General features: G+C 49.3%; 1 protein-coding gene across 2 annotated transcripts; it reads left to right on the forward strand.

Moving 5' to 3' along the window:
* Positions 1–362: 362 nt before the first annotated feature.
* Gk5 (glycerol kinase 5) lies at positions 363–20,567 on the forward strand. 2 transcript variants are annotated; one of them, XM_090323559.1, is made up of 16 exons: positions 363–580; positions 5,166–5,259; positions 6,900–6,975; positions 7,881–7,974; positions 9,274–9,405; positions 10,042–10,117; positions 11,041–11,102; positions 11,286–11,359; positions 11,519–11,579; positions 12,287–12,413; positions 15,263–15,367; positions 16,852–16,946; positions 17,140–17,243; positions 18,136–18,195; positions 19,387–19,520; positions 20,205–20,567. In XM_090323559.1, the coding sequence occupies exons 1-16, from the start codon at positions 434–436 to the stop codon at positions 20,351–20,353; spliced, it is 1,590 nt and encodes a 529-aa protein (XP_090179685.1). In that variant the 5' UTR covers positions 363–433; the 3' UTR covers positions 20,354–20,567. The 2 variants fall into 2 exon arrangements, with proteins under 2 accessions (XP_090179685.1, XP_090179686.1); XM_090323560.1 differs by lacking the exon at positions 18,136–18,195.
* Positions 20,568–24,806: the final 4,239 nt, after the last annotated feature.

Consider the following 24,806-nt stretch of genomic DNA (forward strand, 5'->3'; position numbering starts at 1 on the left):
GAGCGGGCCGGAACCCCGGCACTCGGGGAGTTCGCCACGCCTGGCGCTCCACCCACGGGGACGCAGCTCCGCTCTCCAGTGGCTACGGGGAGGGGGGAATCTCGCAGACTTTCACGCCCTGGCTGGCGAGGGAACCGCCGCGCTCGGACCGCAGCCTCCAGCGGGATGGGCGCCATCCGGGCGGGGCTCGCGGGCCTCGCAGCGCGCCTGCGCCGTGGTGCGCGGCCCCGGCCGCCGCGCCCCGCCCCCGCCGCCGCGCCCCGCCCCGCCCCCGCGTGGGCGCGCCGACGTCACGGGGCGGGGCCGAGGTGGGCGGGGCGCGCGGCGGCGCCGGCGTTTTTAGCGCTCGGGCGGTGGCGGCGGCGGCCGTGGCCGTGGCGGTGGTGGCGGCCGCGGCGGCGCTGGCGCTGTCGGCGCGCGTTCGGGGGTCGCGATGTCGGCGCAGCCGGGCGGTCCGGGACAGCGGCGCGCGGAGCCGCCGGGCGTCCGCTTCGTGCTGGGGCTGGACGTGGGCAGCACGGTGATCCGCTGCCACGTCTATGACCGGACGGCGCGGGTTCGCGGTTCCAGCGCGCGGAAGGTGACCGGGAAGCGGGCGGCGGGCGCGGGGCGCGGGGCGGATCCGCCCGGCCCCGGCCGGGACGCGCGGCCGCCTGCAGCTCGCGGGTCCCGGGCGCGCTCAGCCCGGCTCGGCCCGGCCCGGCGCGGGTGCCGGGGCGCGGTTTGCTTCCCTTTTTCCGCCTCCCTGGGGGACCCCGACTCCCCCCCTTTCGGAACTTGACGAGTGGAGTAGAAACTCGTGGTCTGTCCCGACTGGTCCCGCAAGCGCTGCGCCCGCGCGAGCACTGGGTTTCCCTGGCCGTGGGAGGCGGTTGTCGAGTTTGGAAAGTTTCTTTTCCTTCCCTCCCTCCCTCCTTCCTCCTCTTCTCCCCCCTCCCTCCCTCCCTATCTTTGAGATTTCATGCAATTATTCTTCCTGGTTTGAGAAACTTACCACGTCTCTGGGGTTGCGGTTGTTAGCCAAGCCTCGAGTTGTTGGCGATATTGGTGAGGGGCCTGTCAGCCTCATGCCTGCAGTCTTTGCTATTCAGGAGGCCTTTGAGACCTGAGGATGGAGGTTCAAAGCCAGCCCAGGCAGGAAAGCCCATAGACTATGTCTGTCTGTCTGTCTGTATGCATGCATTCATGCATGTACGTGTGTGTGTGTTGACAGTCCTGAGACGTGAACTCAGGACCTGGGCACTTTCCTGGGCTCCTCTTTCTAGTACTCTTACCATTGGAGCCACCTCGTTGCTTCCATCTTTTTCTTGATTAATTGAAGATAAGAGGCTCACAGATTTTCCTGCTCGGGCTGGCTTCCAACCAGAATCCTCAGACCTCAGTCTCCTGAGCAGCTAGGATGACTGTACCACTGATGCCCCTGAGACTCTTTTATCTCCAGTTAACCAGCACAAAGGCTAGAAGTGGAGCTGCGACTCATGTAGTGGAGCCCTAACCCTTGCACCAAAGAAGCTCAGGGACAGTGCCTCCAGGCCCTGAGTTCAAACCCCAGCACTGGCCCACACACAAAAAAGTAGAAGTAGTGCTGTGGCTCAAGTGGTAGAACTGTAGCCTTGAGTTGAAGAGTTCAGGGACCGCATGCCAGGCCCAGAGTTCAAGCCCCATGACTGACAAGACACACACACACACACACACACACACACACACACACACACACACACACACACACAAAGTAAATGTGGAGATATTTGGAAAATAATGTGAATAAATGAAAAATACAAAAACTCCATTCTCCTAGAGTGAAGGGCTCTGATACAATAAGGATCTAATACTTCAGAATGTGGCTCTGAAGTGCAGGGGTGGAAATGAACAAAACTAAACATTTAGAAACTTTTGTAGCAGTTACCCAGAGGAATTTTAATATCTTGTCTCTAATAATAAAATACAAGCTGTTATTATTCTGGGTCATTCGCCTCTCTCCAAAATATACCTTATATATTAAAAAAAAAAAAAACATTTTCTCTAGGTTCTCTAATTGTGACTGGCTGTGCAGCTCAACGGTCAGAGCACATGCCTGGCTATGTGTGCAGCTCTGGGTTCAATTTCTGGGCAGTGCCAACAGGAAAACAAAAAAAAAGATGACTTGAATTTCTTGGGTTGGTCTCAGTTGGTTTTAGTCAATTATAAATAAATGATTTGCAATTGAAGAGATAGGAATTTAGCCCCTGAGGTTCTGTCATGACTCAACCCAGCCACTCAGACACCTAGTTGAGCCTGGTGGCGTGTTCCTGTAATCCCAGAACTTGAGGAAGCCAGCTGAGGAATGCAGTTCGAGGCTATCCTGGAATCTGTAGTAAGTTTTTTTTTTTTTTGCCAGTTCTGGGCTTGAGCTCAGGACCTGAGCACTGTCCTTGGACTTTCTCAAGGCTAGAGCTGTACTACTTGAGCCTCAGCACCACTCTGGCTTTTTTGTATGTATGTGGTACCAAGGAATCGAACCCGGGTCTTCATGCATGCTAGGCAAGCCCTTTAACCACTAGGCCAAACTCCCGGCCCTAGTAAGTTTTTTTTGTTGTTGTTGTTTCAAAATGAAAACAAATCTCAGCTTCACAGAATAGGATTTGATGGTTTATATTGCCAAACAAATCACTTGAGCAAAGACAAAAAAAATGGGAGAAAGAATTTTTTTTTTTTGGATCAGTGTGGGACTTGGGCTCCAGGCTGGGCGCTGTCTCTGAGCTCATTAGCTCAAGGGTACCCACCCTGCCCCTTGAGCCACAGCACTACTTCCAGTTTTCTAGTGGTTACTTCGAGATAAGAGTCTCATGCACTTTAGTGGGCTGGCTTTGAACCCTGATCCTCAGATCTCAGCCTCCTGAGTAGCTAGGATAACAGCCTTGAGCCACCACACCTGGCTGGGACAAAGAAACTTGGGATGGGGACTCTTGATGGCTTGTGACAGGACAGACCCAGATGTACAGTTCAAGCCCCAGTGTTGGTGTGCATGTCCACACACACACACACACACACACACACACACACACACACAGGTGTGTGTGGCCATACCTTTCTCGTGAAGTCACTGAATTCACTTTCCATATGACCGCCCAGCTGCAACCCGTATTTTTACTGCTTTCCTAGTAAAACAGTACACAGTGTCTCTAGAGTTGTCCATGGACTGGCACAAGGAAGTGAAATGAACGGTCCTTTGGCACTGAGAAAGCCAGGTTCCGAGGCAGGAGACTGAATGACCCCACTCATGTACCTGCTTTTGTGTTGAGACAAGTTCTCGCTGTGTGGCGGGGCTGGCTAGACAGTCGTGTCTCAGCCCCCACTGCTGAGATGACAGGTGTGTTCTGCCCTGTCCGGCTCTCCCGGGAGATGAAAGAATGGAAAGTACACCGTGGGGACGAGCTGAATAATTAGTGGAAGTGTGACTGCGAGTGTGGCTTGAGGGAGGTTTTGAGTTACTCCCACACCAGGGCTGGAACTCAGAAACTGCACCCAAACCGGGCTCCCTTTAGTGTCATGACATAGCGAGTTTCTTTGATGTTTGTCTGTCTTGCAGGGCTGGGTTTGGAACTCAAATCTTGTCAAGCAAGCTCTGGCACTCGAAGCCCAGTTTTTTTTTTTTGCTTTGCTTTTGCATGCTTTTGTGCAGGATTTGGCCCTGGATGAGTATCTGCCAACTTCTTCCTCCTAACAAGCTAGGATTGTAGGCAAATGATGAATGTACAACTTGATTTTTTTTTCCCCCTCAAGGCTAAAGCACTATTTTTGGCTTTTTCTGTGTACGTGGTACTAAGGAATTGAACCCAGGGCTTCATGGATGCTAGGCAAGCACTCTACCACTAAGCCACATTCCCAGCCCCCTACAACTTGCTTTTTGACATGGGCTCTCACTCTTATTGCTGGACTGGCCTCCAACCAATACCCTCCTGTTGGGAGCCAGAGTGGAATCAAACTGTACCTTGATTTGCATCAGACAATGGCTTTATTGTCTTATTGTTTTCTGGCCTTATTCTGTTTAAATGACCTGAGATTTACCATATGAATGTAACACCTGGAAGTTCCCTGGGTGTCTAGGAGGGAAGAAGCTGGAGTAAAAAATAAACGCGGCAGTCTTTACCTGGACTGCGGACATCCCGGACGCGGTGTGTCTGTCTCTCTTCTATTTCTTCCTAGTCCTTGCCCCCTATTTCAGGAACCCCAATCTGCGAACCCTGGTTTGCTGCCGGTTGGCCCCGGCACCCTCCTATCTCTGTCTCCCAAGTAACTGAGATTGTGAACCTGTGCACCACTGGGTCCCAGCCCCTTACTTTATAGTGGCTTGAATGCCAGGCATTCCAAGACCTCCCTAAAGGAAAAACATGAAAAAAACAAAAGCAAACCCTTAAAGGCACCAAGGACTAAGAGGAGCAAAGGCGAATCCCTAGACTGGAAAGGCTGTTGTGTATTGGAGCCACCCTTGGGGAAGGGTGGGGCGTGTGGGGGAGGGAGAGCCCTCCTCGCTCAGGTTCTCCTCCCCGTGTGCTTTGAGGAGTCCATGAGACAAACCACCCCTGTCTTCTGCCATGGTTCACGCTCTCGAGTCAGGGATGCTCTCCCCTAGTCTGGTTTTAATTTCTCCAAGTCTCGTCTCTTCCTACCAGACATTTTTATTGTAGAAAACCTGAAAAGTAGAGCTGTGTACTGGCTCACGACTGTAGTCCTAGCTACTCAGGGAGGCTGAGATCTGAAGATTGGTTCAAAGCCAGACCCTACGGGAGACTCTTGTCTCCAATGAACCACCAGCAAACAGGAAGTGGACTCCAGTGGCTCAAGTGGTAAAGCAATGGCCTTGAGCTGAAGAGTTCAGGGACAGTGCCCAGGCCCTAAGTTCAAGCCCCATGACGGCCAAAAAAAGAAGAAAAAAAAAAACTAAAAAATAAAGGCAGGAAAGTTCCAAGCCCTGTTCTCTTGTTGGTGTGTGGCCCTTTGTCCTCTGGTAATGTATCTAATCTTTTATTGACTGACATGCCTTCCAGCCACTTGGTTTTAATGGTAAAAAAAACAAAACAAGAAACAAAACTAGTAAAATCTCACTGTATAGTTTTCATAGGTGGTCTTAAACTGTAGATATGAGCTTGATCTGCTATTTTTACTAAATTTTGTTTGCTAAATAGGTGGACACCCTTTATCCTCAGCCAGGCTGGGTGGAGATTGACCCTCATGCTCTCTGGTCTCAGTTTGTGGCTGTGATTAAAGACTCTGTCAAAGGTAAGAAGAAGGTGAAGAGTAACAAAGTAACAGTGGTCTCTAGAGAGAGAGAAAGAGAGAGAGAGAGAGAGAGAGAGAGAAAGAGAGTATGTGTATGTGTGTGTGTGTGTGTGTTCATTTCTAGAGCCTGAACTCAGGACCTGGGTGAGTTTTTGTGCTCAAGGCTAACATAATGCCATTTGAATCACAGCTCCATTTCTAGCTTTTTGCTGGTTAATCGGAGATAAGAATCTTATGGACTTCTCTGCCCAGGCTGACTTTGAACCTTGATCCCCAGATCTCAGCCTCCTGAGTAGCTGGGATGACAGACGTGAGCCACCGGTGCCTAGCTGGACATATGGGTTTTGAAAACTATTACAAATTGGGTGTGTTGGTATAGGCTTGTAATCGAAGCATTTAGGAGGCCAAGGTGGAGCGTTAGAGTGAGCCAGCCTGGGCTACATAGCAAGGGGGAAAAAATTACACTTTTTACAATTCTTTTTTTTTTGTTTTTTGTTTTTTTGCCAGTCCTGGGCTTGAGCTCAGGGCCTGAGCACTGTCCTTGGACTTTCTCAAGGCTAGAGCTCTACCACTTGAGCCTCAGCACCACTTCTGGCTTTTTCTCTATGTATGTGGTACCGAGGAATCGAACCCGGGTCTTCGAGCATGCTAGGCAAGCACTCTACCACTAGGCCAAACTCTCGGCCCCCACTTTCTACAATTCTATATTTGTGAAGAAGTTTGGTTGGAACCCTCATGGTAGGGCTGGGGCTGTAGCTCTGTGATACAGTGCTCATATAACATGTGTGAGGACAAGACTAAAAAGGGTTTTTTTTTGGAGGGGGGGCGGTCATGGAGCTTGAACTCATCATGGGCTTTGTCCCTGAGCTCTTCAGCTCAAGACTACTGCTCTACTGTAAGCCAAGCCCTACTTCCTGTTTTCTAGGGGTTAATTGGAGATAAGAGTCTCAGGTCCTTTTATGCCCTGGCTGGCTTTGAACCTTGATCCTCAGATCTCATCCTCCTGAGTAGCTAGGGTGACAGGCGTGAGCTTAAGGCTACCACCCTACCCCTTGAGCCACAGGGTCACTTCCTTGTTTTTGTTTACATCCTTGGCAGTTGTTTGTGTTGAATAAGATCCCAAGCTCAGTAAGTGTGCTGCTTTCCCTCTGGTGTTCCTCAGCCGCCTGTGGCAATTTTCGGTATTATCAGAGAAATAAAAACATAACTTCTTAACTTTTACTAATATTTTCTCTCACATTTAAGCCAAGAAAAGAGAGAGAGACAGAGACAGAGACAGACATAGAGACAGAGACAGACGGGCAAGCTGTTTTGCTATTGGGGTATGTTTTTCCTCTTAAACATAACTGTCAGAAATTATCTGAGTAACGCAGTATTCACTGGCTCAGCTTTGAGATGTGCCCTCTTGGGTGGGGAGTTTGGCCTCGTGGTAGAGTGCTTGCCTAGCATGCACGAAAACCTGGGTTGATTCTTTTGTACCACATATACAGAAAAAAGCCAGATTGGGGCTGTGGCTCAAGTGGTAGAGCTCTAGCCTTGAGGAAAAAGCCCAAAGACAGTGCTTAGGCCCTGAGTTCAAGCTCCAGCCCTAGGACTGGCAAAAAAAAAGTCTGAAATGTGCTCTCTTGCTCTTCTTCTAGCTGCTGGAGCCCAGATGAGTGAGATCGCTGGTCTTGGGATATCTACACAGAGAGCCACGTTTCTCACGTGGGATAAGTGAGTCCTTGGTGTGAGTGAGAACCTTTATGTGTGTGTGTGCTTGTCCTGGGGCTTGAACTCAGGGCCTGGGCGAAGTACCTTAGCGTTTTCGAAACTCAAGACTAGCATTCTTCCACTTGGGATACAGCTCTACTGCCCACTTTTTGATAGTTAATTGGAAGTAAGAGTCTCACAGACTTTTCCTGTGTGGGCTGGCTTTGAACTGCTGTCTTCAGATCTCAGCCTTCTGAGTAGCTGGGCTGACAGGCGTGAATCACCAGTCACACTGTTCTGTGACTCCAGGACCATCTCTTATTTCTGGCAGAGCTGTAAGACCTGGAGACTGATGGGAAGGCCACTGGCGTTTCCTGGATTCTATCCCAGTACTACAGATAAGGTGGGAGGGAGGAGAGAAGAATTAGTGCATACCAGTGACTAATCTGCAGGAGACTTAAAAAAGATGTAATTTTCTTCTTCCTAGGGCAGTTTCTTCAGGTTAAGCCAGCCTGTAGGAGAGAGGTGGGGTCCTGGCTCTGTTTTGGTTGTGCGAATATGGATACCTACAACAAAGGGCCCACTGGCTTCTTAAACCTTGGTTTGGTTTTGTTGCTTGGGGATAAGATCTAGCTGTGTAACCCAGGCTGGCCTGGAACTTGTGATCCTCCTGCCTCAGCCTCCTGCTGAGCACAGAATTCCAGGCCATTGGCACCATGCCTGGTATTATTTCAGTAATTTTGTTTTTGGCCTGGTGAGAATCTGGTCTGAAACCTCCCAGAGAACCTCATGTAATTGTCCCGTGGGTTCAGCCTCCTGAGTCACAGACAAGTCCTTCCTGAGGCATCACATCTGAAGTCCCAGTTCTGTGTTTCAGGGGCGCATCCTCGGTGACGCCTCCCCCCATGCTTCCGTGTCGTCTCTCCTAGGAAAACGGGGGCTCCCTTTCACAACTTCATCAGTTGGCAAGACACCAGAGCATCTGAACTTGTTCGATCTTTGAATAATTCTCTTCTAATGAAGGTAACCCCGACTTCATCTTAAATCGGATGATTCCCTGCAAGAACACAGAAACACACACCTAAAAAAATCTCCACGTGGGGGGCCGGGAGTTTGGCCTAGTGGTTAAAGTGCTTGCCTAGCATGCATGAAGACCCGGGTTCGATTCCTCGGTACCACATACATAGAAAAAAGCCGGAAGTGGTGCTGAGGCTCAAGTGGTAGAGTATTCTAGCCTTGAGAAAGTCCAAGGACAGTGCTCAGGCCCTGAGCTCAAGCCCAGGACTGGCAAAAAAAAAAAAAAAAAAAAAAATCTCCACGTTGTGAATTTTACTACGAGCCACAGCAAAGCACATATGGTAGGCTCAAGTGCTTAGCCCTGAACCCCAGGAGGCGTGGACGACCTCCACTGTCTTTCCTGCCGCTGCTGCCAGTGGACGGCTACCGGTGATCACCTTATGCCCAGCCCATAGTAGGGCGTCATACGATGAGCATGATAGGACCACAGGAACAGTGTCATTTCTTCTGGGTGTGACATCACTGTGCACTGGTGAGACGGTTTCCCAGTTGCTTAGTTGTGGGAACACCAAGACGGTGGCTCATACCTGTAATCCCAGCTACTCAGGAGGCTGAGATCTGAGACTCAGGTGTGATTCAGAGCTGGCCCAGGTGGGAAAGTCTGTGAGATGGTTATCACCATTTGACCCTCAGGAAAAAAACACAAAACAAAACAGGAATGAAGCTGTGACTCAAGGGCTAGCTTTGAGCAAAAGCCCAGGGACAGCGTCCAGGTGGCCCTGAGTTCAAACCCCAGTGCTGGCACTCACCAAAGAAAAGTAGGTAGAAGAGAATAATGTGTTTTCACGTGTTCTCTTTTCACTTATTTTCTTAGATAGGGGCTGAGGATTGACCTGGGATTTATGATCATCCTGACATAGCCTTCTGAGTGCAAGAAATACAGGCATGCACTACCACGTCTGGCTCTGTTATTTATTTATTTCTTTTTCAGTCCTGGGCTTAGACTCGGGACCTGGGTGCTTTCCCTTAGCGCCTTTGCTCAAGGCTCATCCTCTACCACTTTGAGCCACAGTGTCACTTCTGGTTTTCCGTTGGTTCATTGGAGAAAAGAGTCTGACAGACTTCCCCAGCCAGGCTGGCATCGAATCTCGATCCTCAGATCTCGGCCTCCTGAGTAGCTGGGAGCCACCAGTGCCCAGCCTGTCCTCACTAACTTCATTTGAAGGAGTACATCAAGAGACAGCCAGTACCACTGAGTGCCTTTTCCTTACAGTCTGGGGGGTGTGTGTCTGTCTGTCTCATCAGATACTGCAGAATTCCTGCCGACTGGCTCACTTCTTCAGTAGAAGTCAGCGAATGCTCACCGTGAGCCGCTTTGTCTTCACCACGCAGCAGGCTGCTCCGAGACTGGCGTGGGTTTTACAGAACATGCCCGAGGTGAGCAGAGCGTGGCAGAGTCCACCAGGTCAGGGCTGGAAGTGGAGCGTTCAGAAGGCCTTCATGCGAGGCACGTGGCATGCCTGGCATGGGTAGAACGGAAGACGGGATCTTTACTTGCTTACATTCTTTAATTAAATCTTTCTGGTTTTTGGTGCTGGTACCTGGGCTTGAACTCAGGACCTGGTACTCCTACTTTCAAGAGAGAAAGGAATCTCCAAGAAAGTTCCATAAGCTTTCTTGTTCATGGCTGGCACTCGACACTAAAGGCATAGCTTCATTTCCAGCTCGCTTATTGCTGGTCAGTTAAGAAATAACTGGCTTTGAACTGCGATCCTCTTGAGTAGCTGGGACTGTAGGTATGACTCTTGTGGTGGATAGAGTATGCAAGCTCAGGGACAGGACCCCGGTCCTGAGTTTAAGCTCCAAGACTGGCACAAAACAAAAACTAAACTTGCTTAGTATCACGTTAAGGATTGCAGCAGGACCCCCAGAGCGCCACACCCCTAAATCTGATCTCTTGTGGTAACTGCTAACCTTTTAGACTATCCTCTTGTGTTCGCTCCGACCGCACTGGCTCAGGCCCTCCAGGGCTGAGGCGGCTGCGAGCTCCCGTCATGCCGTCCTGTTTTGAAGGTGCAGAAGGCAGTGGAGGAAGACAACTGTTGCTTCGGGACCATGGACACCTGGTTGTTGCACAAGCTCACGAAAGGTGAGGTGACCTTCAGGGCTGCCTTCTCCATGGGTCTCAGGTCAATGAAACCGGACTGGGGGAGACCTCTTCCGCCTGGTCATCTCTGCCACCTGGGGTGGTGGAGATCTGATGGACCCCGGGTTGGAAGCAAGCCTGGGAAGAACTTTAGCAAGAATCCATCTCATCCCACAAGCCAGGTGTGGTGGTGCACTCACCTCTAATCCCAGCTACACGAGAGCGTGGGTAGGAGGGTTGTGGTCCAGTGCCAGCCAAGGGCAAGAAGAGGAAGACCTTGCAGAAAAGCAGAGAGGGCTTGGGGGCGGGGGGCTGAGGGGCTCTGAACTCACAGAGTGCATTTTTTGGTGGGGGGTGGGGAGTAGAGAATATAATGTTTTTTATGAACTAATGAAATCTTTTTTTTTTTTTTGAATAAAGGGCTAGTTGAAGTCAGGGACAGATCCAAAATTAGTAATATGTACCTGCTGCATTGAAATGCTTTTGTAAAGTGTCAACGTTCATAAAGGTGAAGTGGGGAGTCATCCTGGAGAAGACAGCTCAGGATGAGTTTGAGGATGAATGTTTAGATTCCTGGCTAGTCTGTGGTGGCTCCTATGTGTGATCCGAGCTACTCAAGTCAAGGAGGCTGAAATCTGGAGGACTGAGATCCAAGGTCAGCCCAGTCAGAAACATTTGCTAGATGCCATCTTTAAAAGTATTAGCAAAAAAGCTTGGCTGGAGGCATGGCTCAGGAGTTAAAGCAGCAGCCGTGAGCAAACAAGCTGAATGAGGATAACTCCTGAGTGCAGTTTGCTGGTATGTACCAGCAAAAGAAAAAAAGAAAGGGGATAACATATCAATTTATATAATTTATAACAATAAATATACTGTGATCATCAATGCATATTTATAGTGGTAAAGGCACCGTTTCCATGTAAATTCAGGTTCGATCTACGCCACAGATGTCTCCAGTGCTAGCACAACGGGATGTTTTGACCCATTTAAGGTAAAGATTCCTTTTTTTCAACCAGCATCTTTCCTTTAGCTCAGTTCAGGTTCTGTGCGTTGCACTGGTCGTTTCTGGCCAAGCCTCGAGAGCCCGCCTGCCCCACGCGGCCCTGGGGAGCAGGGAAGGGCGCAGAGGCCGGGCTGTGGGCCTGAGTGGCCTCACGCTGTGTTTTCCGAGCAGATGTGCTGGAGCGGCCTCATCACTTTCATGACTTCCCTCCCGCTCTCCATTCTGCCCCCTGTGAAGGACACCAGGTAACGGGTGGGGTGGGGGTGTTCCGCAGTGCCCAGCCCTTCTTCCGGGGGCTGGGGGACAGTGCTGTGTGTGCTTCCTGTACCTTCTGGGCTGGGGCTGGAGTCTGGAACGAATCCCCAGTTATCCCCCGGCTGACCTTTCACCCATCTTCCCCGAAGCTACCGTTTCGGATGCGTGGATGAGGAGATACTTGGTGTGCCCGTCCCGATAGCTGCCTTGGTAGGTGGACAGCTTGCGGGGGCCGAGGGGGGGCGGTCTCCCTGGGCATCTGAATGGTGGGGACCAGCTTTCAGAGGAGCAAGAGCTGCTTGGCAGACCAGCCTTGAAGCGTGTAGCTACGTGGTGGGTGCTGGGTGGGTACCATCCCCAGCATTTCCTGAAGGAAAGAAATTGAATCCAGTAGTCGCCCCTGTTCCCTTATTTAAGGATCCTGGACATAACCAGAAATACTCTCCGGCCGCTCTCCAGATCCATTTCAACGTGTGTGCGCGTGCAGGTGTATGTACACACACACTTTGTGTGCAAGGCGAGGCATGCATGCCTGTGATCCCAGTCTTGAAGACTGAGGCAGGAGGAGGATGTTTTTGAGGTCTCAGCCAACCTCCACCCTGAGATCCTAAGAGGTCCTATCTCAAGACCTCAAAGGAGGAGCCGGGAGTGTGGCCTAGCCGTAGAGAGCTTGCCTAGTATGCACGATGCTCTGGGTTCGATTCCTCAGTACCACATACATAGAAAAAAGCTGCAAGTGGTGCTGTGGCTCAAGTGGTAGAGCGCTGGCCTTAAGGAAAGCCCAAGGAGAGTGCTCAGGCCCTGAGTTCAAGCTCAGGACTGGCAAAAAAAAAAAAGGAAAGCCACGGGTTAGGAAATGGGTGGGCGGGAGAGGGTGAGGGGCGGGAGGGCCCTGACGTCCCGGGAGCCCTCTGCAGGTGGGCGACCAGCAGGCTGCCATGTTCGGAGAATGCTGTTTCCACCGAGGGGATGTGAAGCTCACCATGGGCACAGGAACCTTCCTGGATATCAACACTGGAAACTGCCCGCAGCACACGATGGGAGGTGAGACACGGGAGGTGGGGAGGTGAGGCCAGAGGTGAGGCGGTGGCCCGTCTGGCTCTTTCCTGTCTGCCCTGGCATGCTGATACGAACGTCCTCTCCCCGGCTCATGTTATCATCCTGTTCTTAGTGACATTTTCCATTTCCATCTTCTTCCTTTCAATTAAAAGGGTCAAACTGGGCACCGTGGCTCACGCCTGTCATCCTAGCTACTCAGGAGGCCGAGATCTGAGGATCGAGGATGGTTCAAAGCCAGCCTGGGCACTAAAAACCATGAGACTCTTATCTCTAATGAACCACCAGAAATCTAAAGTGGAGCTGTACTCAAGTAGTAAGAGTGCTAATCTTGAGCAAAAAAGGTCAAAGACAGCACCCAGGCCTTGAGTTCAAGCCCCAAGAGTGGTGCTGTGCACACACACACACACACACACACACACACACACACACACACAGCACACATGCATGTGGAAAACAGAGATGTTTTAGGAAAAAAATCTAAAGGATTAGGGTATTTTCATTAGCTTCCCAAGTATTTATGCATATAACATGTTGGGGTTTTTTTTGGGGGGGTTGTTTTGTTTTGTTTTGTTCTGCAGTACTGAAGGTGGAATCCAGGGCCTTGTACATAATAGACACATACTTTATCACTGAGACCTCTCCCAGCCCCAACCTCCTCTTCCCTGTGCACTCTCCTTCTCTTTTATTTTGTCTATCTGACACTGAAAAACAAAAGGCAGACATGGACCTATATCCATAGGTAGCCGCAGAGCAGCTTAAACTAGGGCATGAAATCATTTTTCTTTTTTTTCTCCTGCTAGTACCTGGCTTGAACCCAGAGCTTCATGCTCTCGCCTGGCTTTCTTACTCATGGCTGACATTCTACCATTTGACACACTCCTTGTTTTGCATTTCTGCTGGTTAATTGGAGAAAGAGCCTGTTAGATTTGTGTGCAGGCTGGATTTGAAGCGTGATCCTCAGATCTCAGCCTCTAGAACAGTCGGGATTACAGGTGGGAGCCTCACCTCCCAGCTCTCTTTATTTTTGTTTTTGGCAGTAGAGGGATTTGAAATCAAGGTCTTACACTTTCTAGGCAAGTGCTCTGCCACTTGAGACACACCCAAGATCAGAATTCTTTTTTGGAGTATCAACTAGTCAGCTGGTAAGCCAAATAGTTCTAGGGTCTTAATGACAATTGCTGAGAATTTACTGTCACTGTTAGAGACCCGTGTGTGGAACGGAATGCCGGGGATGAGGTGGGTCCTCGTTTTAAAAATGCTTTTTATTATGATTTTTGTTTTCACAGCATTGCTGATGTTTTGAACTCAGGACCTCGCCCTTGGTAGGCAGCCGTGATACTGTTGAGCCTCTAATCCTGCTTTTCACTGGTCATAGTTGAGATGTGGTCTCATTTCCTGCCTGGGTAGATGCTTGAGCCACATCCACCTGCTTTACACTTCCTGTGCCTGTGGGATGAGGTGCACATCACCACGCCCAGCTTCCTCCACGCAGGGGCTTTTCCTGCCCAGGCTGGCCTCAAACCCAAGATCTTCCTGCCCTCAGCCTCTCCAGTAGATAGGGTTACAGGCTTGTGAGGCATCTGTGCCCAGTTGGCTTTACCGTTTTTGTTTTGTTCTGTTTCCTCTCTTCCAATGGTTCATTTTCCCCTAGCTGGGAAAATGGAAGTTAGAAAGTTTTGTGGCATAGATTCTGCTGAGGAGTTTGGAAGCAAGATAAACAGAACACCACAGTTCCCTCGGGAGGCAATGTCATAGTAACCTCAGTTCACATATCTGCTGCCACGTGTCTAGAGACCTTGACGTGCCTTATTTATCCCACTGAACTGGTGCTTAGGGCAGAGGATGAGCTCAGAGGCCAGCTAATGTGGGAAGGCCCCGGGCTGGTCCCCCACGGTGAGGACCTCACCGTGTGTGCCAGTGATCTTTATTGCTCCTCTTAAGCCAGGCCCTGGCAGACTTTTCTTCCTGTGCTACCTCAGCCTGCCCCCTCAGCCGTCCCACAGAGGAGGAAATGGAGGCAGAGAGCTTAGAACTCAGAACTGGTGTTTAGGCATGGTGGCTCTGGGCTGTAATCTCAACTTCTCAACTTCTCGCTGGCCTCGCAGCTCAAGGCCAACCCAGAAGAAGAAGTTACAAGGCCCCTTCCCCACACTTCAGCTGCCTGGAGCATGGTGATCCGAGCAAGGCTGGCCCTGAGCAAAGAACCCCGGGACTTTATCCAAGAAATGCCTGGAGCCAGCCAGGTATTGGTGGCTCATGCTATGAACTACCCCAAAGAGCCGAGATTGGAGCTGTGGCTCAAGCGGTAGAGCACTAGCCTATAACACAAAAGCTCAGGAACAGCATCCAGTATGGAATTCAAGCCCATAAACCCAAAACACCTAAAGCAGAAAGGACTAAGGGTTTGAGAGTCTGAATTCAAATTCCGGTGCCGGCAAAAAGAAAAAGAAAAAAAAGATCATAGCTTGTAGTGTTCTAGGGCTGTGATTCGAACTCGGGTATTCTGATTTCATAGTTCTTGGCTTTTTTTTTTTTTTTTTGCCAGTCCTGGGCTTGAGCTCAGGGTCTGAGCACTGTCCTTGGACTTTCTCAAGGCTAGAACTCTACCACTTGAGCCTCAGCACCACTTCTGGCTTTTTTCTATGTATGTGGTACTGAGGAATCAAATCCGGGTCTTTGTGCATGCTAGGCAAGCCCTCTACCACTAGGCCAAACTCCCGGCCCCTGGCATTTTTTTTTTATATGATCAGTTTTTGCTTGTTGTTGTTGTTGTTTTTAATATGGCCCTAGTACATTGTGTATTTCTGACCAATGCTGCATGCTTGCATTCGAAGGCTTTTATCCGCTGGTTGGGTGGAAGATTGGACAAGAAGTCGTGTGCTTAGCTGAAGGCAATGCAGGGGACACGGGCACGGCCATTCAGTGGGCTCAGCGGTTAGGTAAGTTGTCTCGGAAATGACTTCACAGGCCACAAGTAAAGCATCAGGGGCTGAGCTGGGGTGTGGCTTGTACCTGGGGTGGGGCTATCTGGAGAGGGAGGCTCAAGGCCTTGAGTCTAAACCAACACCAAGCAAAAACAGAAAAAGGAAATAAAGAACTCAGATAGGTCACATGATTGTACATTAGTGCACAGTGAATGGATTCTTCACATACAACGTGAAAATAAAAGGGCACGTACTAAAACAAAACGTAAGACGTTTGAGCCACCCACCCTGTCATCTTGGCAAATGGCAATGCCTCCTCTTAGAAAAAGAAAAGATGGCTAGGTGCTAGTCGCTCGTGCCAGTAACCCTAGCGACTCAGGAAGCTAAGATCTAAAGACTACGGTTCAAAGCCAGCCCAGACAGGAAAGCTGTGAGACTCTTACCTCCAGTGAGCACCAGAAGACTGGAAGTGGGGCTGTGGATCAAAGTGGTAGAGCACTAGCCTTGAGCTGAAGAGCCCAAGGACAGTGCCCAGGCCCCAATTTCCAGCCCCATGACAAAAAAGAAAACAGAAAAGAAAAGGAGACACAGCAGAATCCCTGACTGGCTTGTAAAGGAAGGACAGGTTTGTCTGGAGTGGCAGATTGACTGAACCCTGAGGAAAGAGGAGGGGCACAGTGGGGAGGGAGATGGAGGCAGTTGCTAGAGGAACAGAGCGGGACCTGGCTGAGAGACTGGAAGGATCTCACACCTGTTATTACCCAGCTGCCAATCCTCAGGAGACATTATCTCCTTAGCATTGCCCGCCCCCCAGTTGTGGGGCTTGAACCCAGGGCCTAGGCTCTGTTCCCGAGTTCTTCAGCTCAAGGCTAGCGCCCTAACACTTGAGCCACAGCGCCACTTCTGGTTTTCTGGTGGTTCATTGGCGCTAAGTGTCTCACAGGCTTTCATGGCTCAGCTGGCTTTGAACCATGATCCTCAGATCTCAGCCTCTTGAGTACCTCAGATTACAGATGTGAGCCACCAGCATCCAGCAGCATTGCATTTTTAATTGCCTGTCAGCTCTCTAGCTTCCCCCAGTCTTCAGAGACTTTGTGTAACTACGCACTTAAGAGTTACACGTAATTTCCTGTTGATGTTTTCTCTGGATTCCTTCCTGAGAGTGGTAATGGCTCCCTCATCAGAAGAAATGATTTGTCTATTTGGTGACAATACTAGAGCTTGAACTTGGATCCCAAGTGCTGTCCTTACCATTTCCATTCAAAGCTGGCGCTCTACCACTTGTAGCCACAGTTCTGCTTCCAGCTTTGTGGTGGGTAACTGGCAATAAGAGGCAGGCTGGTGACCATGTGTGACACTTTACAGAACCTTTCCATCTGACAGCCAGTGATGCAGAAAGCATGGGTGCACCACTAGCTGTGTGACGCTCGTCTCTGTGCATACCCAACCCTTGGTTTTGTTTTAGGGTGTTGTGGTTGTTTGTGTGTTTGTTTTTGCAGACCTTTTCACAGATGCTGCTGAAACAGAAAAAATGGCCAAAAGTTTGGAAGATTCCGAAGGAGTTTACTTTGTCCCTTCCTTTAGTGGATTACAGGTATTTACTTAAAAAACAAAAAAACAACAAAAAAAGATTGGTTGGTTGGTTTTCCGGGTGCTGGAGGCTCTCGCCTGTCATCCTAGCTATTCAGGAGGCTGAGATCTGAGGATCGCAGTTCAAAGCCGGCCTGGGAAGTTCTTTTCTGTTGCTGTCATGGAGCATTAATGAGATGCTCTCACCTCTCCTTCAGGCTCCATTAAATGACCCCTGTGCATGTGCAGCTTTCATGGGCCTGAAGCCTTCTACCAGCAAGTACCATCTTGTCCGAGCCATTCTGGAGTCCATAGCATACAGGTAGCAGTACCTGCCTGAACACACGCCCAGCCCATGCCGCCCTGGCTTGCTTCCACATCAAAAAGTTCTTAGTTGGGCTGGGAGTTTGGCCTAGTGGTAGAGTGCTTGCCTAGCATACACGAAGACCCGGGTTCGATTCCTTGGTATCACATACTTAGAAAAAGCCAGAAGTGGTGCTGAGGCTCAAGTGGTAGAGCTCTAGCCTTGAGAAAAATCCAAGGACAGTGCTCAGGCCCTGAGTTTAAGCCCAGGACTGGCAAAAAAAAAAAAGTTCTTAGTTATAACTAACTTATGGTTAAATATCTGGCACATCTGGTGCAGTGTTGAGGCATTCTGCATTTCGGTCCTGTTTAAGAGGACTGTATCGCTTAGATTTGGTGTCTCAATACTGAATGATTTGTGAAAATATTCAGGGCTCATAGCTCAGGGCAAAGAGCTTTGTACACTGGACACCCTGCATTTCTGTCCCCAGAATGCAGAAAACCAAACCAAAATCTAGCTGGCACCAATGGCTCAGGCCCGTAATCCTATCTACTTAGGATGCTGAGATCCGAGGGTCCAGGCCAGAAAGTCCCCGAGACTGCTGTCTCCAACAAACTGCTCAGAAAAGGCCACAAGTGGCACTGTGGCTCAAGTTCTAGGATGCCAGCTAGTTCTGAGCAGCAAAGGCCCCAGTTTCCAGCTCCCAGACCAGCACGTGCAGAGCACCTCAGGTTTTATTTTCCTGTCCTCGTGCATGCCTGCGAAGCTCTGTCACAGGATCCGCCAGCTCCCCAGCATGCTGGTCTTACACCTTTCCTCCTGTGATCTGTACTGGGGAGGGGGGGTCACTGGCGTGGACACCCTACATTTTAACCTCCTCCCCGCTCTCTCCCACCTGCTCCCCAACCAGAAACAAGCAGCTGTATGAGCTGATGCGGAAGGAAGTCGGCATCCCCGTCACCACGGTCCGGTACTGTTCGCACGTCCCTGCCCTGCACGGCACAGGCCCCCCCCCACACGCATGCACCTCCCCACGTGGGCAGCAGAAGCTCAGCCCTCTTTGGGGGTCACCAGGCCCGTGTCCAGCACCACCCTCAGGCCTGGGCACACCTGCCAACTCCACCACTAACTCCGGATGGCAGACATTGCTTCTTCACATACTTGGTAGTTCCTGGACTATGCATGGCCTTGATGGCCCAGGCTGTGGCTCTGTTCTTAAAGTGAACACGAAGAGTTGAACCTCTTGACTTGCATGGTTTTGAGGGATTTTCTGAGTCAAGAGCGTCATAAACCATTTTCACGGGTCCCTTCAGGCTACTTACAGGAAAAGTATGTAAATTTCTTAAAATACTATTATTTGGCCGGTCCTGGGGCTTGAACTCAGGGCCTGGACACTTTATTTGTTCAAGGCTAACACTCTGCCACTTGAGCCACAGCACCACTTCCAATTTTCTCTGTGTTTGTTGGTACTGAGGAATGGAACCCAGGGCTTCATGCATGCTAGGCGAGCTCTCTACCAGTAGGCTACGCTCCTGGCCCCATAGAAAGTATTATTTTTGAAATTGTAACTCTCTTCTTATCAGGGAACTGACCAACTTCTTGACTTTCTTGGCTGAATTTTTTGCATTTTTTAAAGATGTTACTTAGGCTGTGTTGAATCAGTCCCCAATGTGGTAGATCATTTGGGAAAACTGATAGCAAGAACAAGGGAAAAGTATTTTGGCTTCACCCGATAGCGCCCTGCCTCCAGGTCAAGGCAAAAGGGTATAGTTTGGGAATTAAAAAGACTGGGCTGGAATTGGTGGCTCTTGCCTGTAATGTTCGTTGCTCAGGAGCTTGAGGTCCGAGGCCACGGTTTGAAGTCAGCCCAGGCGAGAAAGTCTGCGAAACATGAACCCCGGGACCGCCAAAAAATCTGGAAGGGGCTTGCGTGGTAGAGCACTAGCCTCCAGTCTAAAAGGCCAAGCCCCAGTTTGGCACCCAAAAAGAATTCAGTTGGATGGGGGGTGGCCTGGCCCAGGGGGGAGACTTCTTGTGCTTGGCATGTCCCAGCCGCAGGCCCAGTCCTCATCACGGAAAGGAATTGACTTGATCATAGGCCAAGCCGCAGAGGGAGATGGGTGCGTGGCTGCAGTCACCTACCCACACACTCTCCCCACAGGGCAGATGGAGGCGTCTGTAAGAACGGATTTGTCATGCAGATGACGTCGGACTTGATCAATGAGAATATCGACAGACCCAAGGACTTCGACATGTCCTGCCTGGGTGCCGCTTCGTTGGCTGGTCTTGCTGTCGGTAGGTGTGGGTGATTTCTCAGTTCACAAAAGGATGGAGAGGGTCAAGCTGCAAAGTCCATACACCTCACCGTGTTGACCAGCAGAACCCCTCCGACCTCTGCTGCCGCGTACGTAGCAGAGCATGCCTCCTGGGTAGACACTATGAAGGAAAGGATTCCAGTTAATCACCAGAAAGCCAACTGTGGAGCTCTAACATGGAAGGCTGAGGTTCAAAGCCAAGTAGAAAAAAGGCCCATCTCCAACTGACTGCCCAGCTGGTCCAGGCACTAGTGGCTCATGCCTGTAATCCTAGCTACTCAGGACTGGGATCTGGAAAGATTTTGGTTTGAAGTCAGGCAGAAAAATTCTGCAAGAGCCAATCTCCATGTAACCAGCAAAAAGCCAGGCTGGAGGCATGACTCAGATGGTTGAGGGCCGAGCAAGTGGGAAAAGCCCCAAGTTCGGGATGTAGTCCTAATACATGTAAATCCACAAGAGCTGAAAGTGAGAAACCAAATTTTAGAATCCTGGAGTTTATTCCCAGGAACGGTCAATCCAGCACAACTCAGAAGCAACACAATCCCTGGGCTTGGTGGCTGAGAACAGGATTTATTGTTGGCAACGCTCACAAAGGTTTCTGAATAAATCTTATGGACACACTCTTTGCCTGAAAGACCTGAGACTCATCTTTTTTCGTATTCAGGGTTTTGGAATGACAAAGAGGAATTGCAGAAGCTGAGACAAAGTGAGACGGTTTTCAAGCCACAGAAGAAATGCCAGGAGTATGAGCCATACATGGAAAACTGGGTAAAGGCCGTCAAACGCTCCATGCACTGGTACAGCAGCACGTAGCACCCGGGAGGAGGAGGGATGATGGACGTGCCAATGAACCACTGAGCCGCCACTGCGGCCACCGCCCCGCCCACAGAGGACAGCGTTCCCAGCCAGCTTCACAGCCTGCTCTTAAACAGGAGCCATTAACAACAACAAAGCCCATCTCTTTTTAAACCCAGATCTTGGTGAAATTATAAGGCAGAATACCTCAAGACTTTGTCTTCTGTTTTTCTAGCCTACCCCAAAGGACCACCAGCCATTTCCTGCTGCATTTTCACAGTGTGAGTCCTCTGGATTTGTGCTGGCTTGAGAGCTCTGAGTCAAGTCGCTTTTTGTTCTGAAATGATGAGAAAAGTATTTATTTTATTCTTTAAAATTAAGTGGGCCATTGGAAATCCTATAACCAAAAGGATAGGATATGTGAGATATAATTTTAAATTAACATGTGTAAAGCCATGTCCTATCCCAAAAATGACCCAGTGTATGTCAGGTGAGCTTATTTGATACACAGCGCTTTCTTTTCTGGAGCATAAAGACGCTGCCTTAATTTTGACTGTTTTTCAGCTCAAACCTAAGCATTTGTTGTATGTCGAAAAACACTGAGAACCTAATGTAAGTTCATTTTGTTTAGCTTTGTTACCACAGAGGATGCGAAAGGCTGGTGTGGTTGTGCACATCTGTAATCCCAGCACTCCAGCAGGATCAAGAGTTGGAGGCCAACCTGGGGCACAGAGAGCCTGGAAAAAGGATGTTTATCCTTGTTTTTTGTGGGCCAGGGCTCTTGGTCGGTAGCTCAAGCGGTCCTTGAACTCTTCATTTCCCCACCTCAGCCTCTTAAATCTGGAATTACTGCCATGAGCCCTCAGCTTGTTAAACCCTGATACAGATTCTTACTGAATCGAAAAGACAGACACGTCTGTTTGCTTCCCAAATAGCCTTTCTTGGGCTGGGCTGTGCCTATAGGAATGTTGGCTCAGCATTCCAGGAGACCCTGGGTTTCAGCCCCAACACACGTATTTTTCAAAAACTTTTACGTGAAATACATCTTTTTTTTTTTTTTTTTAAACAAAATGCAGGTCAAAGATCTAAATCCTGCCTCTCTTTTCCTATTCTTTCTCCTGCTTGGTGTTGAGGTGCACGCATGAATGTCTTTTGTTTTCAAGTGCCTAATTGATCACAGCTTCCTTGGCAGAAAGGTACCCGCACTTCTTATGACTTCAGAACTGGTGTGTCACCTGTGAGTAGGAGGCTTGCCAATCTCTGTCTCTGAGATGTGTGCCTTGCTTAGCAGTCTGAGAGCTAGGGGTGTGGCATACATGGTGCAGCACCTGCCTGGCCAGCTGGCTGGAATCTTCCAGAAAGAGTAAGGGTAGCTGCAGCCGCCAGCCAGCGGTGAACTTATCCCCAAGCTGCTCACCTTGCCCCAGCCCTGGTGCTCAAGTTCTCATCCGCTGATGCTGGGTTTGCAGTTGGGTGAATGAAATGATGCGTGAATGAATGAATTCAGTTCACTGTTGACATGCTATTGTCAGAGAGGGCTATTCTGATTAAAAATAGAAGAAAGGCACGCTCGGGGTCCCTTGGTACAAGAGCTGCATGTGTATGATAGATTCTAGTTCAGTCAGCTTTAGTGTCGTCTTCGTTCCGAGCCGTGGCACGGGTGGCTGGGTGGCCCTGGCTACCAGGGAGATGAGACCTGAGGGACCATGCCAAAGCCATCTGAGATTCCAGTTAACCAAAAAAACAGGAAGTGGAGCTGGGAGTCGAGTGGTAGAGCACTAACCTCGAGGAAAAAGCCCCAGCACACCGCCCCCACACGCACACCAAATCTCGCGGGGTGGCTGTGCCGTTTTACGTTCCCGGCTGCACCACGATGTAATGGTTCTTCCCATCCCTACCAGCCTTGTGCAGTGACCTGACCTGGTCACAGCCTTTCTCCTGGAGCCTTTGGTGTGTGTTGCTCTAATGTGTGACACTGTGCCTTATCTTTCCATGGGCCTCTTGCTCTCTCTCATCCTCAGTGACATTTCTTTTTTTGGTTTTTGGTTTTTGGGGTTTTTTTTGTCAGTCATGGGGCTTGAACTCTGGGCCTGGACACCATCCCTGAGCTCTTCAGCTCAAGGCTAGTGCTCTACCACGTGAGCCACAGCACCACTTCCTGTTTTCTAGTGGTTAATTGGAGATAAAAGTCTCACCAGCTTTGTAGTGTTAGGGCTGGCTTTGAAGCTTGATCCTCAGATCTCAGCCTCCTGAGTAGTTAAGATTGCAGGCATGAGCCGCTGTGCCTGGCTTCCGTGACATTTCTGTTCACGTCCACCTGCCACTTAGAATTTTTGTGAAATGAGCCATCATTTAAATGTGTTCTTTCTTTTTCATCTCTGAAAGCCGGGCACTAGCAGCTCCTGCCTGCAATCCTAGCTTCTCAGGATGCTGAGATCTGAAAAAATCATGATTTAAAACCAGCCCAGGCAGAAAACCTGTGAGGCTTTCTCTTGCCAACGAACCACCGAAAAGCCACAAGTGGAGCTGTGGCTCAAGGCGCCTTGAATGAAAACATCTAGAGGATAACACCCAGGCCCTGAGTTCAAGTCCCAGGACTGGTGCACACACACAAAAGGCAGCTCAGACTTCAGAAGTCATTCGGTTGGATTTTTTTTTTTTTTTTAAGACAGAGCAAAATTCTCTTGGGCTTGTGCTTGGCCACAGTGTGGTACTAACAGCCACGTGGGTAGGGACACATTGTGTACAGTCCTCCTCTTGCTAGCCTACTTTGTGTAAAATAAGTCCATAGGTGTGAAACCTCAATGATTTTTTTGGAGAAGCAGATGTTCTTCTATTTGTGCAAGTGGTAAATCAAGATCCTAATTTGTATGTGTCAGTAATTTGTAGTCTCTTTTCTCTGATATTCTGTATCGAGAACCTCACAAATCACTTTTAAAAAAAACCTTGTGGATGTACAACAAAGGAAATACTTTCATATGCATGTGAATCTTTAATCCTTTGCCTGTTCTCTTTTTGGTCAGTTGTGGGAGTTGAACTCTCAGCCTAGACACTGTCCCTAAGCTCTTGAGCTCAAAGCCCCTTGCCCCTGAGCCATAGTACCACTTCTGGTTTTCTGGTGGTAAATTAGAGATAAGAGTCTCATGTTCTTTAATGCCTGGGCTGGCTTTGAACCATGATCCTCAGATCTCATCCTCCTGTGTAGCTAGGATTAGAGGCATGAGCCACCTCACCTGGCTTCCCTTTGCCTATTCTCCTGTTGACATATGTTTTTAAATTTTACCTGGAGTTTTTTTTAAAACAAGTTCTTGTTTTATGAGCTTGTGGTCTTCCTGCCTCAGTCTCTCTGAATTGGGATTATAGGTATGCCCCACCTCACCTGGCTTACTTGGGCATTTTGATCCAATGCTATTCCCTGCTTTGATTTCTGTACCACCAGGTGCACGAGGCAGGTCACACAGGGTCTGGAGATGGAGCCAGTGGTAGGGTGCTGGGGTATGTAAGTCCCTGGATAAAAAGGTGCTGGTGGCTCACACGTGTCATCCTAGCTCCTCTGGAGGCTGAGATCTGAGGATCACGATCTACAGCAGGGCTGGGCAGAAAAGTCCAGGAGACTTGTCTCCAGGTAACCAGCAAAAGGCTAGAAGTGGAACTGTGACTCAAGTGGTAGAGTACCAGCCTTGAGAGAATAGCACTCAGGCCCTGAGTTCAAGCCCCTGTTAACACCCTCCCACATGCACAGACTGCCAGAGAAATAATCATAGGTTAACTATAGTTATAGCTCAAGTCAATGTGGGCTTCTGTATTCTATAGTCTTACACAAAGCAAATGACAAAAAAAAAATGAGGGCTTATTTTTTTGTGATGGGGAAAACAACTCATTGTGAACTATACTCTGTTTTTAAATACTTAGATTATAAACAATTGGAGGGGATTTGATATACTATTATGAAATTAGCATAAACAACTCTTTAAAAGAATCCCCTCTGAAAAATTACAATTTAAAATGCTTTGGGAAACTATAATGAATTAATGAACGGTGATCTATATATGTTGGTCTATTAAAGCCATTTAAATTTTGTCAGTCTCATTTGTTGATCTGAGTTTGTGAACGAACATTCAGTGACTGGTTGGTAGTGGAAGATGCAGTCGGATAATCTGGTCAGATTCCTGGGCCATACCTGACTACTGTAGCCGTAGTATCCATTTCTGTAGTAGGAAATTTGGAAAATGGTAAACATTAAGATAGTTGATGAAAAAGATTTTGTTAGTGCTGTTTTTTTCTCAATATTAGTCCAATGACAAAGAACTGGGGCATGGTAGAAAAAACTTGACCCGGCTGGCTTGATTATATTATAGCAATAATTTTATTTCTCATTTGTGCCAGTCCTGGGGATCGAACTCAGGGCCTGGACGCTGTCCAGCTTTTATTTTTTGTGCTGTTTCTGGGACTTGAACTAGGGGTTTCGGGG

The sequence above is a fragment of the Megascapheus bottae genome, chromosome 32 (genome assembly GCF_031878675.1).
Source record: "Megascapheus bottae isolate mThoBot1 chromosome 32, mThoBot2.hap1, whole genome shotgun sequence".
Classification (NCBI taxonomy): Eukaryota; Metazoa; Chordata; class Mammalia; order Rodentia; family Geomyidae; genus Megascapheus; species Megascapheus bottae.